A 16,879-nucleotide genomic window follows, 5' to 3' on the forward strand; every position below is an offset into this window, starting at 1 on the left:
GAAGAACTTTAGTGCAACATGGTTTTGCCAATTTAAATTTTTTTTTGCTTTGCTCCCAACTTAGGCCCTCATTCCGAGTTGTTCGCTCGCTAGCTGCTTTTAGCAGCATTGCGCACGCTAAGCCGCCGCCCTCTGGGAGTGTATCTTAGCTTAGCAGAATTGCGAACGAAAGATTAGCAGAATTGCGAATAGAAATTTCTTAGCAGTTTCTGAGTAGCTCGAGACTTACTCAGCCATTGCGATCAGTTCAGTCAGTTTCGTTCCTGGTTTGACGTCACAAACACACCCAGCGTTCGCCCAGACACTCCCCCGTTTCTTCAGACACTCCCCCGTTTCTTCAGACACTCCCCCGTTTCTTCAGACACTCCCCCGTTTCTTCAGACACTCCCCCGTTTCTTCAGACACTCCCGTGTTTTTCCCAGAAACGCCAGCGTTTTTTCTCACACCCCCAGAAAACGGCCAGTTTCCGCCCAGAAACACCCACTTCCTGTCAATCACAGTACGATCACCAGAACGATGAAAAATCCTCGTTATGCCGTGAGTAAAATACCTAACTTTTGTGTAAAATAACTAAGCGCATGCGCTCTGCGAACCTTGCGCATGCGCAGTAAGCGACTAATCGCAATATAGCGAAAATCGGCAACGAGCGAACAACTCTGAATGACCCCCTTAGAATCAGCGCCATGATCAGGATCTAGTAGATCTTAATCAAGTTTTTCAGACAAGGGACTATTCAAAGTGTTCTTCCGATTGTGCAGTCATTGGCCGACAGTACTAACTGAACCACAGGATTGAGTTGTTTGGCCGGAGTGCCAAGATACTGAATCCATCCAGTCTGTGTCCCACGCGCTTTCCCAAATTGGTCATGGACTCCGTTTTACAACACTCGAGTTAACTGGCTTGATCTGTGTGTTTTTATGGGCACCTTAAACTTCCTAACCAAATCATATCACAGTCTAGTCTTCAATTAAAGGAGTTTAAATAAATAAAGTGCTGGATGGACAACAAACTTTGAGCTTTTTTTTAGTACACATTCATAAAAGGCATTATTCATTGTTACTTTGCTTGTATCTGTACAGGCTGTCATGTTGGACTCTACTGACGTTAATCTGTGGTACAAGATTGGCCGTCTGGCTCTTCGTCTAGTGCGCATTCCGCTGGCACGGCATGCATTTGAGGAAGGACTTCAGTGTAACCCTGATCACTGGCCATGTCTGGATAACCTGGTCACTGTCCTGTATACAATCAGTGACTATGGCAGTAAGTAATTACAACACATGGTGAAAGTACAATAGGGGAGTATTTGAAGAGCGGGTAAGCAGTATATGGTAGAACAGTTAATTGTTTGGCAATACAGCCACTAACTATGGAAGATATATGTTCAGTTTATTGTATTGTAGCTAAAGGTACAGTATACCAAGTAGTACTGTGAAGGAAAAGAATAACTGCAAAGTGCATTGTATATGAATAGGTTTAATGTTCCCAGCAGCAATGGTTTCTGGTTTGCTGTGTTCACAGACTGCCTGTACTTTATTTGCAAGGCTTTAGAAAGAGACTTTCGTTATAGCAAAGGTTTGGTACTGAAAGAGAAGATCTTCGAAGAGCAACCTGGCCTTAGGAAGGACTCTTTCCGTATGTTCCTTAAATGGTAAGTTTAAACTTAAATGTAACACTGAATTACAAAACAATAAATAAATAAATATATATATATATATATATACATATCTATATCTATCTATCTATCTATCTATCTATCTTGATCAACAATGATTGTCTCATTACAATGGCACGTGTCAAAGGGTGGGATATATGAGGCAGTAAGTCAGGGATGGGGAACCTTCGGCCCTCCAGCTGTTGTTGAACTATACATACCAGCATGCTTTGCTACAGTTTTGCTGTTTGGCCATGCTAAAACTGTTGCAGTGCATGCTGGGATGTGTAGTTCAACAACAGCTGGAGGACCGAAGGTTCCCCGTCCCTGCAGTAAGTGCTTTCAGTTCTTGAACGTGATGTACTGGAATCTGGAAATTGGGTGATCATAAGGATCTGAGGGACTTTGACAAGGGCCCGTCAGATAGCAGACCTCCCCCATGATAAAATAATAGCTTGTGTATAAAATATGTGTGATACCTGGTGGCAAAGGATGCAGAACAAATCTCATGTTTGTGTGAATCTGTGTACGGACTGACCAGAAGGGGACTTTGATGGAGTTGGCCAGCTTGACAAATTATATTGTGATTTTGGAACAGACATACATGGTAATGAAATGAAATGCAATTTGGATTGTAATTAGGTGAGTTTAGAGCGTGTATGATTATATATAATAATGTACTCCAATGCACCAGTGCGTTCATGTGTGTGGGTTTATATTTGTGCAGAATCCATGATTTTTCACATACAGACAGCAGTGATGGATCTTAGACTTGCATGTCTTGGTGCCTGGGAGTGTTAAGGCTTATTTCTATGGCTCTCCATTGCTATATACACATTTATTGATACCAGTGCCTACCAAGGCAGCATAGTGAGGGTTACACCAATCTGAGTTACACTTTGTAGTCCTAGGGGCACGTTCAATTGTTTGAAAAGTCAGTTGGGTGTTTGTTTTTTCCTATCTAATAGACGGGGAAAAACAGACACCCAACCAACTTTTCAAACAATTGAATTCCTACCCCCATATATATAGAGGTTAATGGGTTTGTAAAGTTGATACATTTATTTATTAGCAGTTAATTATAGAGCACACATATATTTTGCAGCGCTTTACAGAGGTACATTAAGCCACACCCTTGTAACAGTTATTCTTCATGAATGTCATTCATATTTAGGTGTCCTGGGTCTTTACATATGTTTTACAATTCTCCTCTACACAACAGATATACAAAGATATACATAGACAACATTCAGGGAGAGCCCATAATAAATGTGAATGGAAGTAGACCAGCAATACTGTATTATGCCACTCCTATAGGTCAGGGACAGTAATGTGTAGTATCTTACTGTCAGAGAAATTCTAATGGTCACAATGATTTTCCCTACTATTCCTGTGCTGTTCAGTGACCTGTCCATTCATGAAGTACATGTAAGTGAGGAGGAGGCACACAGAATTGTGGAGGAAGCATTAGATTTGCGCAAGAAAAGACAAGCGTTGACGGTAAAGAAGCAGGAGCCTGATTTAAAGCTGGCCCATCCCCTCCCGTTTTTAACGTGAGTATGATATATTAAGCTTTGGATTTTTAATAATAATAATTATAATAATAGTTTTATTTATATAGCGCTCTTTCTCCAATAGGACTCAAGGCGCAGTGTTCAGTGTATTTGTATCTGGCCTCTGTTTTGTTCTCAGGTGGAAGTGTCTTGGGGAAGGTCTTCTGGCTACCTACCGTCACCTCACAACCTGTGAACCACCTCGTCCTAGTTTGGGGAAAAGGATTGACCTCACAGACTACAAAGATCCAGAGCATCTCCTTCATGTTTCCCAGACCTCCTCCCCCCCTACAAACAAAGCTTCAGACACACCCAGCAGCTCAACCCCGCCAACACCATCTGTGTCCGTAGCAGAGCCATTCCCTACTCTCTCCTCTACCAGCAATGTTGTATCTTCCCAAAACATTGCTGATGCCTCAACTCTACAAGGTGAGAGGGACACATCATCAAAGACCGTACGCTTTCTGTCAATGGTGCATGTATCTCTTCTAAATAGATGCAAGTTCACCTTTATAGACCGAAATGCTTGATACCAAGAAAATACTAGGAAACGGTGTCTTGGCTTATATCTGATTTTATTCTTTATTATTATTTTATTATTATTATTATTTTCGGGGGATTAATTATGTGAACGCTTTTCCTGGTAAATTCCTGTGCATTTGGATGTGTTTGTCCTAGTAGTCCAATAGAGTCACGTTACTGACAGTTGCATTTTGTTTTCTCTTACGTCCTAGAGGATGCTGGGGACTCCGTAAGGACCATGGGGATAGACGGGCTCCGCAGGAGACATGGGCACCAAAAAAGAACTTTAGATATGGGTGTGCACTGGCTCCTCCCTCTATGCCCCTCCTCCAGACCTCAGTTTGATACTGTGCCCAGAGGAGACTGGGTGCATTACAGGGAGCTCTCCTGAGTTTCTCTGAAAGAAAGAATTTTGTTAGGTTTTTTATTTTCAGGGAGCCCTGTTGGCAACAGGCTCCCTGCATCGTGGGACTGAGGAGAGAGAAGCAGACCTACTTAAATGCTAGGCTCTGCTTCTTAGGCTACTGGACACCATTAGCTCCAGAGGGAGTCGGAACGCAGGTCTCCCCTCGCAGTTCGTCCCGGAGCCGCGCCGCCGTCCTCCTCACAGAGCCGGAAGATAGAAGCCGAGTGAGTATGAGAAGATAGAAGACAGAGGCGGCAGAAGACTTCAGATCTTCTCTGAGGTAACGCGCAGCCATTGCTCCCACACACAACACACATGGCAAGCACTGATGGGCGCAGGGGGGGCGCCCTGGGCAGCAATTTTAAACCTCTAGGACTGGCACAATATATATATATATATATATATATATATATATATATATATATATATATATAGGCTCTGCGGGCTGTATATAGGAAACCCCGCCAGTTTTTAAAGAAATCGAGCAGGACCGAAGGCCGCCGCTGAGGGGGCAGAGCTTGATCCCTCAGCACTCACCAGCGCCATTTTCTCCACAGCACACCGCTAAGAAGCTGGCTCCCCGGACTCTTCCCTGCTGAACACGGTGACAGAGGGTTTAAAGAAGGGGGGGGGGGGGGGACACATAATTTGGCGCAGTGAATATATATATATATAATAAAAGCACTATATCTATCTGGGAATTTTTTCCAGGGTCATTGGCGCTGGGTGTGTGCTGGCATACTCTCTCTCTGTCTCTCCAAAGGGCCTTGTTGGGGAACTGTCTCCAGATTAGAGATTTCCCTGAGTGTGCGGGGTGTCGGTACGCGTGTGTCGGCATGTCTGTAGCGGAAGGCTCTTCTAGGGAGGAGGTGGAGCAAATGAGTGTGGTGTCTCCGTCGGCAACGCCGACACCTGACTGGTTGGATATGTGGAATGTTTTAAATGCAAATGTGAATTTATTACACAAAAGGTTGGACAAAGCAGAGTCCAGGGAATGTACAGGGAGTCAAGCACTGCCTTTCACTATGTCGCAGGGACCTTCTGGGTGTCAAAAGCGCCCACTATCCCAAGTAGTAGACACTGATACCGACACGGATTCTGACTCCAGTGTCGACTACGATGATGCGAAGTTGCAGCCAAAATTGGCTAAAAGTATTCATTATATGATTATTGCAATAAAAGATGTGTTGCATATCACTGAGGACCCCTCTGTACCGGACACGAGGGTCCACATGTTTAAAGAAAAGAAGCCTGAGGTTACTTTTCCCCCTTCACATGAGCTAAATGAGTTGTTTGAAAGGGCTTGGGAAACTCCAGACAAGAAACTGCAGATTCCCAAAAAGATTCTTATGGCGTATCCTTTCCCTGCTAAGGACAGGATACGGTGGGAATCCTCCCCAAGGGTGGACAAAGCGTTGACACGCTTATCCAAAAAGGTAGCGCTGCCATCTCAAGATACCGCAACCCTCAAGGATCCTGCTGATCGCAGGAAGGAGACTACCTTGAAGTCAATTTACACACATACTGGTACATTACTCAGACCAGCGATAGCGTCGGCTTGGGTTTGTAGCGCTGTAGCAGCGTGGACAGATACCTTATCTGCTGATATTGATACGCTGGACAAGGAAACCATTTTATTGACCCTGGGTCATATTAAGGATGTGGTCCTATATATGAGGGATGCTCAGAGAGACGTGGGCCTACTGGGTTCCAGAGCCAACGCTATGGCGATTTCTGCTAGGCGAGCCCTATGGACCCGACAATGGACAGGTGATGCCGACTCGAAGAGGCATATGGAGGTTTTGCCTTACAAGGGTGAGGAATTGTTTGGGGAAGGTCTCACGGACCTGGTTTCCACAGCTACTGCAGGTAAATCAACTTTTTTGCATTATGTTTCCTCACAGCCTAAGAAAACGCCACATTATCAGATGCAGTCCTTTTGGTCGCATAAATCCAAGAGAGTACGGGGATCTTCCTTTCTTGCAATAAATAGTGGAAAACTGCTCTAATCAAGCTGGTAACAATCCCCAGGTGCTGCGGGAGGGGGTTACTCTAGACAAGAAATACAAAAGGGATTTTTCCCACGCACTCTGCTGGCTGTTAGTAAGAAGAACTATATACAGGTTGAGTATCCCATATCCATATATTCCGAAATACGGAATATTCCGAAATACGGACTTTTTTGAGTGAGAGTGAGATAGTGAAACCTTTGTTTTTTGATTGCTCAATGTACACAAACTTCGTTTAATACACAAAGTTATTAAAAATACTGTATTAAATGACCTTCAGGCTGTGTATATAAGGTGTATATGAAACATAAATGAATTGTGTGAATGTAGACATACTTTGTTTAATGCACAAAGTTATAAAAAATATTGGCTAAAATGACCTTCAGGCTGTGTGTATAAGGTATATATGTAACATAAATGCATTCTGTGCTTAGATTTAGGTCCCATCACCATGATATCTCATTATGGTATGCAATTATTCCAAAATACGGAAAAATCCGATATCCAAAATACCTCTGGTCCCAAGCATTTTGGATAAGGGATACTCAACCTGTACTATGTAATAATAGGAAATTTAGAGCTCTTCGTTACATATGTTTTGCAAAAGATATGATAAGCCTCCAGGCCACTTCACGGCTGCTCTATTACTGGAGGTCCCTAACTAAGCATAGGTCCAGGGCTTGGACCCCACAAAGTCGGCTCAGGCCCGACCACCCCAGGACAACACACCATTGAAATACTAAAGTGTTAATATGTGTTAAGAAAGAAGCAGAAGCTATGGGTTAGAAAGTGCTACAAAAATAAGGGTGTTAATAAAATACTCAAAAGAGTAATATTAGTGAAAAAATAGGAGTGTTACATAAGTGCTAAATAAATAATATGGCATGCTACCCCAAGGTGGCCCAGCCCCACCAGACCCGGGGGGTACCACTCCCCAAACCCATACACAGCATAATAATAATAACATCCACTATGGGTCATACAATTGCTTAATGTATGGCCACATGATAATGGCACATACAGAACATATCCAGATTGAGAGCTAGTTTACCTGGAGGCACCCCTGTATCCTCCAAATGGCACCACAGGACCCAGCATGCCCTCCTAATGCTGGCTCCATCTATGCCTCTCTGAACTGCAATAAATAGTGGAAAACTGCTCTAATCAAGCTGGTAACAATCCCCAGGTGCTGCGGGAGGGGGTTACTCTAGACAAGAAATACAAAAGGGATTTTTCCCACGCACTCTGCTGGCTGTTAGTAAGAAGAACTATATACTATGTAATAATAGGAAATTTAGAGCTCTTCGTTACATATGTTTTGCAAAAGATATGATAAGCCTCCAGGCCACTTCACGGCTGCTCTATTACTGGAGGTCCCTAACTAAGCATAGGTCCAGGGCTTGGACCCCACAAAGTCGGCTCAGGCCCGACCACCCCAGGACAGCACACCATTGAAATACTAAAGTGTTAATATGTGTTAAGAAAGAAGCAGAAGCTATGGGTTAGAAAGTGCTACAAAAATAAGGGTGTTAATAAAATACTCAAAAGAGTAATATTAGTGAAAAAATAGGAGTGTTACATAAGTGCTAAATAAATAATATGGCATGCTACCCCAAGGTGGCCCAGCCCCACCAGACCCGGTGTGTATGGGTTTGGGGAGTGGTACCCCCCGGGTCTGGTGGGGCTGGGCCACCTTGGGGTAGCATGCCATATTATTTATTTAGCACTTATGTAACACTCCTATTTTTTCACTAATATTACTCTTTTGAGTATTTTATTAACACCCTTATTTTTGTAGCACTTTCTAACCCATAGCTTCTGCTTCTTTCTTAACACATATTAACACTTTAGTATTTCAATGGTGTGCTGTCCTGGGGTGGTCGGGCCTGAGCCGACTTTGTGGGGTCCAAGCCCTGGACCTATGCTTAGTTAGGGACCTCCAGTAATAGAGCAGCCGTGAAGTGGCCTGGAGGCTTATCATATCTTTTGCAAAACATATGTAACGAAGAGCTCTAAATTTCCTATTATTACATAGTATATAGTTCTTCTTACTAACAGCCAGCAGAGTGCGTGGGAAAAATCCCTTTTGTATTTCTGATCTTCCTTTCTTGCCAGACGTAAGGGCAGGGGGAAAAAGCTGCCAACTACAGTTAGTTCCCAGGAGCAGAAGTCCTCCCCGGCTTCTACAAAATCCACTGCATGACGCTGGGGCTCCGCTGAGGGAGTTCGCCCCAGTGGGGCACGTCTTCGACTTTTCAGCCATGTCTGGGTTCAATCACAGGTGGATCCCTGTGCAATAGACATTGTTTCCCAGGGTTACAGGCTGGAATTCGAAGAGGTGCCTCCTCGCCGGTTTTTCAAATCGGCCCTACCGGCTTCTTCCCCAGAGAGGGAGGTAGTTTTAAATGCGATTCAAAAATTGTGTCTTCAACAAGTGGTGGTCAAAGTTCACCTGCTTCAGCAGGGGATGGGGTATTACTCAACCCTGTTTGTGGTCCCGAAACCGGACAGTTCGGTCAGACCCATTCTGAATTTAAAATCCTTAAACCTATACTTAAAAAGGTTCAAGTTCAAGATGGAATCGCTCAGTGCGGTCATCGCCAGCCTGGAGGGGGGGGGGGGATTATATGGTGTCCCTGGACATAAAGGATGCTTACCTTCATGTCCCCATATATCCTCCTCATCAGGCGTTCCTGAGATTTGCTGTACAGGATTGTCATTACCAATTTCAGACGTTGCCGTTTGTGCTTTCCACGGCCCCGAGGGTTTTCACCAAGGTAATGGCGGAAATGATGGTGCTCCTGTGCAGGCAGGGAGTCACAATTATCCCGTACTTGGACGATCTCCTATTAAAAGCGAGATCAAGAGAGCAGTTGCTGAACAGCGTATCGCTCTCCCTGAGGGTGTTGCAGCAGCACGGCTGGATTCTCAATCTACCAAAGTTACAGTTGGTTCCAACGAACCGTTTGCCTTTCTTAGGCATGATTCTGGATACAGAACAGAAAAGGGTTTTTCTCCTGGTGGAAAAGGCCCAGGAACTCCAGAGCTTGGTCAGGGACCTGTTGAAGCCGAAAAGGGTGTCGGTGCATCAATGCACTCGAGTTCTGGGAAAGATGGTGGCGTCTTACGAGGCCATTCCATTCGGCAGGTTCCATGCGAGGACTTTTCAGTGGGACCTTCTGGACAAGTGGTCCGGGTCACATCTACATATACATTAGATGATCAGCCTGTCCCCAAGGGCCAGGGTATCTCTCCTGTGGTGGCTGCAGAGTGCTCACCTTCTAGAGTCGCAGGTTCGGCATTCAGGACTGGGTTCTGGTAACCACGGACGCGAGCCTCCGAGGATGGGGAGCAGTCACACAGGGAAGAAACTTCCAAGGTCTGTGGTCAAGCCAGGAGGCTTGTCTACACATCAACGTACTGTAATTAAGGGCCATATACAACGGCCTTCGTCAAGCGGAGAATTTGCTTCGCAACCTACCGGTTCTGATTCAGTCAGACAACATCACCGCAGTGGCTCATGTAATGGCAGAAGCCACCAGGATTCTTCGCTGGGCGGAAAATCATGTTAGCGCTGTGACAGCAGTCTTCATTCCGGGAGTGGACAACTGGGAAGCAGACTTCCTCAGCAGACACGATCTACATCCCGGAGAGTGGGGACTTCATCTGGAAGTCTTTGCAGAGATTACAAGTCAGTGGGGGCTGCCTCAAATAGACATGATGGCGTCACGCCTCAACAAGAAGCTTCCGAGATATTGCGCCAGATCAAGGGACCCTCAGGCGATAGCAGTGGACGCCCTGATGACACCGTGGGTGTTCCAGTCGGTCTATGTGTTCCCTCCTCTTCCTCTCATCTCAAAGATATTGAGAATCATAAGACGAAGAGGAGTACAGACAATTCTCATTGTTCCAGATTGGCCTCGAAGGGCCTGGTATCCGGATCTGCAGGAAATGCTCACAGAAGATCCGTGGTCTCTTCCTCTCAGAGAGGACCTGTTGCAACAGGGGCCCTGTCTATTTCAAGACTTACCGCGGCTGCGTTTGACGGCTTGGCGGTTGAACGCCGGATCCTAGCTGAAAAGGGCATTCCGGATCATTCCTACTCTGATAAAGGCTAGGAAGGAGGTGACGGCGAAACATTATCACCGTATTTGGAGGAAGTATGTGTCTTGGTGTGAGTCCAAGAATGCTCCTCCGGAAGAATTCCATCTGGGCCGTTTTCTTCACTTCCTCCAGACTGGAGTGAATTTGGGCCTAAAATTAGGCTCCATTAAAGTTCAGATTTTGGCCCTATCCATTTACTTTCAGAAGGAATTGGCTTCTCTCCCAGAAGTCCAGACTTTTGTGAATGGAGTGCTGCATATCCAGCCTCCTTTTGTGCCTCCAGTGGCACCAGGGGACCTTTACGTGGTGTTACGGTTCCTTTAAGTCTCACTGGTTTGAGCTGCTTCAAACGGTGGAATTAAAGTATCTCACTTGGAAGGTGGTCATGTTGTTGGCCTTGGCATCTGCTAGGAGAGTATCTGAGTTAGCAGCTTTGTCTCACAAAAGCCCCTATCTGATCTTCCATGTGGATAGAGCTGAGTTGCGGACTCGTCCTCAATTTTTGCCTAAGGTGGTTTCCTCTTTTCATATGAACCAACCTATTGTGGTGCCTGTGGCTACGCGGGACTTGGAGGATTCCAAGTCCCTTGATGTGGTCAGGGCATTGAAAATTTATGTAGCCAGAACAGCTCGGGTTAGGAAAACAGAGGCACTGTTTGTCCTGTATGCAGCCAACAAGGTTGGCGCTCCTGCTTCTAAGCAGACTATTGCTCGCTGGATCTGTAATACGATTCAGCAAGCTCATTCTACGGCTGGATTGCCGTTACCAAATTCGGTAAAGGCCCATTCCACTAGGAAGGTGGGCTCTTCTTGGGCGGCTGCCCGAGGCGTCTCTGCTTTACAGCTTTGCCAAGCAGCTACTTGGTTGGGTTCAAACACTTTTGCTAAATTCTACAAGTTTGATACCCTGGCTGAAGAGGACCTCATGTTTGCTCAGTCGGTGCTGCAGAGTCATCCGCACTCTCCCGCCCGGTTTGGAGCTTTGGTATAATCCCCATGGTCCTTACGGAGTCCCCAGCATCCTCTAGGACGTAAGAGAAAATAAGATTTTAAACCTACCGGTAAATCTTTTTCTCCTAGTCTGAAGAGGATGCTGGGCGCCCGTCCCAGTGCGGACATATTTCTGCATGACTTGTATATAGTTCTTGCTTACTCAAGGGTTATGTTACAGTTAAGATCAGTCGTCGACTGATACTGTTTGTTCATACTGTTAACTAGTTGCGTATATTCCAGGTTATACGATGTGGATGGTGTGGGCTGGTATGAATCTTGCCCTTAGATTACCAAAATCCTTTCCTCGTACTGTCCGTCTCCTCTGGGCACAATTTCTCTAACTGAGGTCTGGAAGAGGGGCATAGAGGGAGGAGCCAGTGCACACCCATATCTAAAGTTCTTTTTAGTGCCCACGTCTCCTGCGGAGCCCTTCTATCCCCATGGTCCTTACGGAGTCCCCAGCATCCTCTACGGATTTGGAGAAAAAGATTTACCGGTAGGTTTAAAATCTTATTTTTTCCATCAGATCAATCCACTGGAGACAAGACCAAGAAGGGTGTTAAGAGGAGGAGGATATGTGAGGATGCAGGGGAGACGGCCAAGAGACGCTCTGCCCGTGTTCGCAACACCAAGTGCAAGAAGGAGGAAAGAATTGATTTTCAAGAATTGCTGCTGAAATTCCTGCCATCCAGGTACAGATTGTTCTGTGTAGGAATAACCTGCTACACACAGTGTATATAGAATTGAGAGGAGTTGGTGTGTCCAGAAGTACATTTATAAATATTTTTGGTGCTGGTTCCCACAGATATCAGTCACATTGCTTTGGTGCTTTACTGTCTCATCTCCTTATAGAAACACTGAAGTCTGCCCATCTAGTTTGTTCATTTTTATTCCTACAAGCCTCGGGCGCTATTTGTGCTTTGGATTTGTTTAGATTTTATCATAGCATTATGTCTATTCCCCTGCACTGTTAGCCTTTGCTGGAAACACCACTCGGTTACTCAATGACTGCATGTCAGCTGCACAGTAACAGCTTTTTCCCTGCTGTAGGAGAGTAGTTGCTGCCACTGCCAGGCTCCTATACTGGCACCTGCAAACATATATGAAACTGCTGGGGCACAGTTTTTGTAGTGTCCCATGGGACACTAAAAAAATAACTGTAGCTGTGTATCTTTTAAGTTTTCAACATATGTTGACGAGTTAAGGTATAGCTCACAAAAAATAATACATTCTCTTAATTTGGAGTTGAGGGGAATTATAAATGTAGATGTTTTCTTTACAAAATGTTTTTTTTGTGATATTGGGTTGGATATAATGGAGAAAAAAATGTTTTTACTTAAAAACAAGCCCAATTAAGCACTTTGATATTACATCCATTTAAAAAAAAATAAAAAAAAAATTTCCTCATGTATGGTTGGATAGCGTGGAGATGCTGCACACAGGAATAAAGCAGGTATACGCTCATTTAGGAACAAAACAGAATTTCTAGAATTCTTAGTAGTGATTTTGAGCGTAGCTATAGTGGGTGGAGGTGGTGCCATTGCTATAGGGCCCAAAGGCATAGGCCAGACCTGGCCAACCTGTGGCTCTCCAGATGTTGTGAAACTACACATCCCAGCATGCCCTGCCGCAGTTTTAGCATTCCCTAATAGCAAAACTGCGGCAAAGCATGATGTGGTTTGTAGTTTTACAACAACTGGAGAGCCACAGGTTGGCCAGGCTTGACATAGGGGGTTCCAGATTTGGGTCTTAGTTGTCTCCTAAAGTTCCCATTATTGCCTGTTAAGCAATTGGGTCTGACCCATGGCCTGCCTGGGAAATGGGGACTTATCAGTGCTTATATAGGTGCTAGTCTCTGTCTCCCCCACTCAGTTAAGAACCACACTGATATGATCCATCCCAGACACTCCTGTTTCACAGCAGAGCTAATCATTGAGCTTGGTACTGTCGGACAGTAGGCTTTTAGTATGCTGCTGAGACTGGTTAACAGGGTCTTGCTCACAACCAGAGATACATGATGAGATCTGACTGAGTATTGACAGCGTCAGCTGGATATAGCGTATCCACCAGGCACTGGTAATAATCTTGCTTGGAGCAGTGCACAACCTGAATTTACAAAGTCTGGAACACAGCCTGGAATTGATGTTGAAATAAACTGTATATAGAACACAGTCTGGAATTTGATCTTTGCTATGTTCAATGCACATCCTGGAATTGATATTGATGTATTGGAGCTTACTGTACTGTGCGCAGCCTGGAACTGGTGGTGGAGGTTTCTATGAATGGCGCACAGTACTCAGCTGATGGTAGAGCTTGCTGTGTATGGCACACAGCCTGGAGCTGATGGTGGTGCTTGCGGTGTATGGTGCACAGCCTGGAACTGATGGTGGAACTTGCGTTATATGGCACACAGCTTGGAACTGATGGCAAGAAAGCAGGATATAATATGCACACAGGAACTAGAACTTAAACATATTCATGGACACTTTGCCAGGAGCCAGGAAGCAGGTCTTTGGAGGGAATTAGTTCTGGCATAAGTTTACAGCCAGAGCTGGTTTAAATAGTCTGAGCGGATCATGTGTGCAGGCAGTGGACTCTGGTTGGTAGTTGGTCAGGTGATTTCCGCCAAGATGGTGGTGCCCATACTCCGATAATGCAGATGACTCAAGGATGGATGTGCTCCGCTGGGTCAGGTGATGGGACCTGGAACCCCAATGTGTGACAAACCTCTTCTTTGTAGACCACCAACAAATCATTACAATTACTTGTCAAATACTATCCTACGCTGTTTTTATAGCCTCCTGTCTATCCCTAGCTCTAAGATCATCATCCAAGATTAGGGCAAAATACCAGGGGTCAGCATAGATGCGCATCCATTTTGAGTTCATAACGTCAGTAACTGATGCAATGTCTCTAAAAGTCTTCCTTCAAGATTTCAACTAGGGAAAGGCCTCAGTGAGTAGGAGGTCTCTCTGCCCAGGTATGTCTGTGATAGATACAAATATGTTAACAGAGATGCCTGTAGTTTCTGCTTACTGTCCAGCTCTGATGAAATTACATGTCAGCAGAGCATGTAGAGAAAAACTGCATTGGTCGGGGTGATGAAGCCTACATCCAGCCAACATCCAATGAGAGACCTGTCTGTACTTGTCAACCATAGAACAATGGGGGTAATTCCAAGTTGATCGCAGCAGGATTTTTGTTAGCAGTTGGGCAAATCCATGTGCACTGCAGGGGAGGCAGATTTAACATGTGCAGAGAGAGTTAGATTTGGGTGTGGTGTGTTCAATCTGCAATCTAATTTGCAGTGTAAAAATAAAGCAGCCAGTATTTACCCTGCACAGAAATAAAATAACCCACCCAAATCTAACTCTTTCTGCACATGTTATATCTGCCCCCCCCCCCCCCCCCCCTGCAGTGCACATGGTTTTGCCCAACTGCTAAAAAAATTCCTGCTGCGATCAACTTGGAATTACCCCCAATATCTGTAGTTGACAGATGCTTCAGCTTGTTATACCTCAGACAGATTAACTCCCCAAGACAGCTTCGCAGCTCACCGGCTATACTGTTTTTTATCTGACTTGCAGACATTAGGCACAGGCAAGACACAGGCTTCTTAACAAGAGTATCTTGTGAGGCCGGTATAAAGGTTGATAGATCAACTGGTTTGGCCATTTGTGCGTGGTATCCTTTTAGCCATTAATCACATGCTCCAGATTAGTGGATGTCTCTCAACAGATCTTGAGACGTCCTGAGACGAGTACAATGGCCTTTACTTTGTGAGTCTTCATCATCGAAACTGGGCTTGTGACCACATGGGAATAGGAAACCATTCCACATTCCTATTCAAGGTCCTACTCTTTATCTGTGGCATCACCCAAAAATGTCTGCAGGGATCAAATTCAGATTCAGGCGGTAATCCTTGCTAGCTCTGACTTCTGAGGCAAGGTCTATTTCTGTCACTTTTGTGTTTGAAGCTGCCCGTTTGTAGACTAAGCAGCAACTATGTACAGCAGGTTGTAGTCAGAGGTTTTCCCTGCTTACAAAGATATTTTCTCTGACGTCCTAGTGGATGCTGGGTACTCCGTAAGGACCATGGGGAATAGACGGGCTCCGCAGGAGACTGGGCACTCTTTAAAGAAAGATTAGGTACTACATCTGGTGTGCACTGGCTCCTCCCTCTATGCCCCTCCTCCAGACCTCAGTTAGAATCTGTGCCCGGCCAGAGCTGGATGCACTTAGTGGGCTCTCCTGAGCTCATTAAAAAAGAAAGTATTTGTTAGGTTTTTTATTTTCAGTGAGATCTGCTGGCAACAGACTCACTGCTACGTGGGACTTAGGGGAGAGAAGCAAACCTACCTGCTTGCAGCTAGTTTGTGCTTCTAAGGCTACTGGACACCATTAGCTCCAGAGGGATCGAACACAGGGCCCGACCTCGATCGTCCGTTCCCGGAGCCGCGCCGCCGTCCCCCTTGCAGAGCCAGAAGACGGAAGATTCCAGAGAAAATCGGCGGCTGAAGACTCCGGTCTTCAATAAGGTAGCGCACAGCACTGCAGCTGTGCGCCATTGCTCCCACAGCACACCACACGCTCCGGTCACTGGTGGGTGCAGGGCGCTGGGGGGCGCCCTGGGCTGCAATTTGTATACCTTACTTGGCAAAATGCACATAATACAGTTCTAAACTGTATATATGCCTAATCCCCCGCCATAAATATTATTAAAAAAGAGGGAGAAGCCCGCCGCTGAAGGGACGGGGCTATCTTCCTCAGCACAGCCAGCGCCATTTTCTCTTCACAGCTCCGCTGGAAGGACGCTTCCCAGGCTCTCCCCTGCAGTATACACTACGGAAAGGGTAAAAAAGAGAGGGGGGGGCACATAAATTTAGGCGCAATTGTGATAATAAGCAGCTATTGGGGGGAAAATTCACTTTGTACTAGTGTAAATCCCTCTGTTATATAGCGCTCTGGTGTGTGCTGGCATACTCTCTCTCTGTCTCCCCAAAGGACTTTGTGGGGTCCTGTCCTCAGTCAGAGCATTCCCTGTGTGTGTGTGCGGTGTGTCGGTACGGCTGTGTCGACATGTTTGATGAGGACGCTTACGTGGAGGCGGAGCAGGTGCCGATAAGTGTGATGTCGCCCCCTGCGGGGCCGACACCAGAGTGGATGGATATGTGGAAGGTATTAACCGACAGTGTCAACTCCTTGCATAAAAGGTTCGATGACGCAGCTTTGGGACAGCCGGCGTCTCAGCCCGCGCCTGCCCAGGCATCTCAGAGGCCATCAGGGGCTCAAAAACGCCCGCTACCTCAGATGGCAGACACAGATGTCGACACGGAGTCTGACTCCAGTGTCGACGAGGATGAGACAAATGTACAATCCACAAGGGCCATCCGATGCATGATTACGGCAATGAAAAATGTGTTGCACATTTCTGACATTAACCCGGTTACCACAAAAAAGGGTATTATGTTTGGGGAGAAAAAGCAGCCAGTGACTTTTCCCCCATCTGATGAGTTAAATGAATTGTGTGAAGAAGCGTGGGGTTCCCCAGATAAGAAACTAGTGATTTCTAAGCGGTTACTAATGGCGTACCCTTTCCCGCCAACGGATAGGTTACGCTGGGAGACATCCCCTAGGGTGG

General features: G+C 45.7%; 1 protein-coding gene across 6 annotated transcripts in view; it reads left to right on the top strand.

Annotated features, from left to right (window-relative positions):
- CABIN1 (calcineurin binding protein 1) overlaps positions 1-16,879 on the top strand; it is a 459,275-nt gene that overhangs the window by 47,966 nt on the left and 394,430 nt on the right. For all 6 annotated transcript variants that reach the window (XM_063913010.1, XM_063913005.1, XM_063913009.1 and 3 more), the window contains 5 exons: positions 1,080-1,260; positions 1,519-1,648; positions 3,055-3,204; positions 3,344-3,633; positions 11,765-11,930. In XM_063913010.1, the coding sequence (XP_063769080.1) occupies positions 1,080-1,260; positions 1,519-1,648; positions 3,055-3,204; positions 3,344-3,633; positions 11,765-11,930 (917 nt within the window). The remainder of the gene's footprint in view (positions 1-1,079; positions 1,261-1,518; positions 1,649-3,054; positions 3,205-3,343; positions 3,634-11,764; positions 11,931-16,879) is intronic.

Source organism: Pseudophryne corroboree, chromosome 1, assembly GCF_028390025.1.
Source record: "Pseudophryne corroboree isolate aPseCor3 chromosome 1, aPseCor3.hap2, whole genome shotgun sequence".
NCBI classification, from domain to species: domain Eukaryota; kingdom Metazoa; phylum Chordata; class Amphibia; order Anura; family Myobatrachidae; genus Pseudophryne; species Pseudophryne corroboree.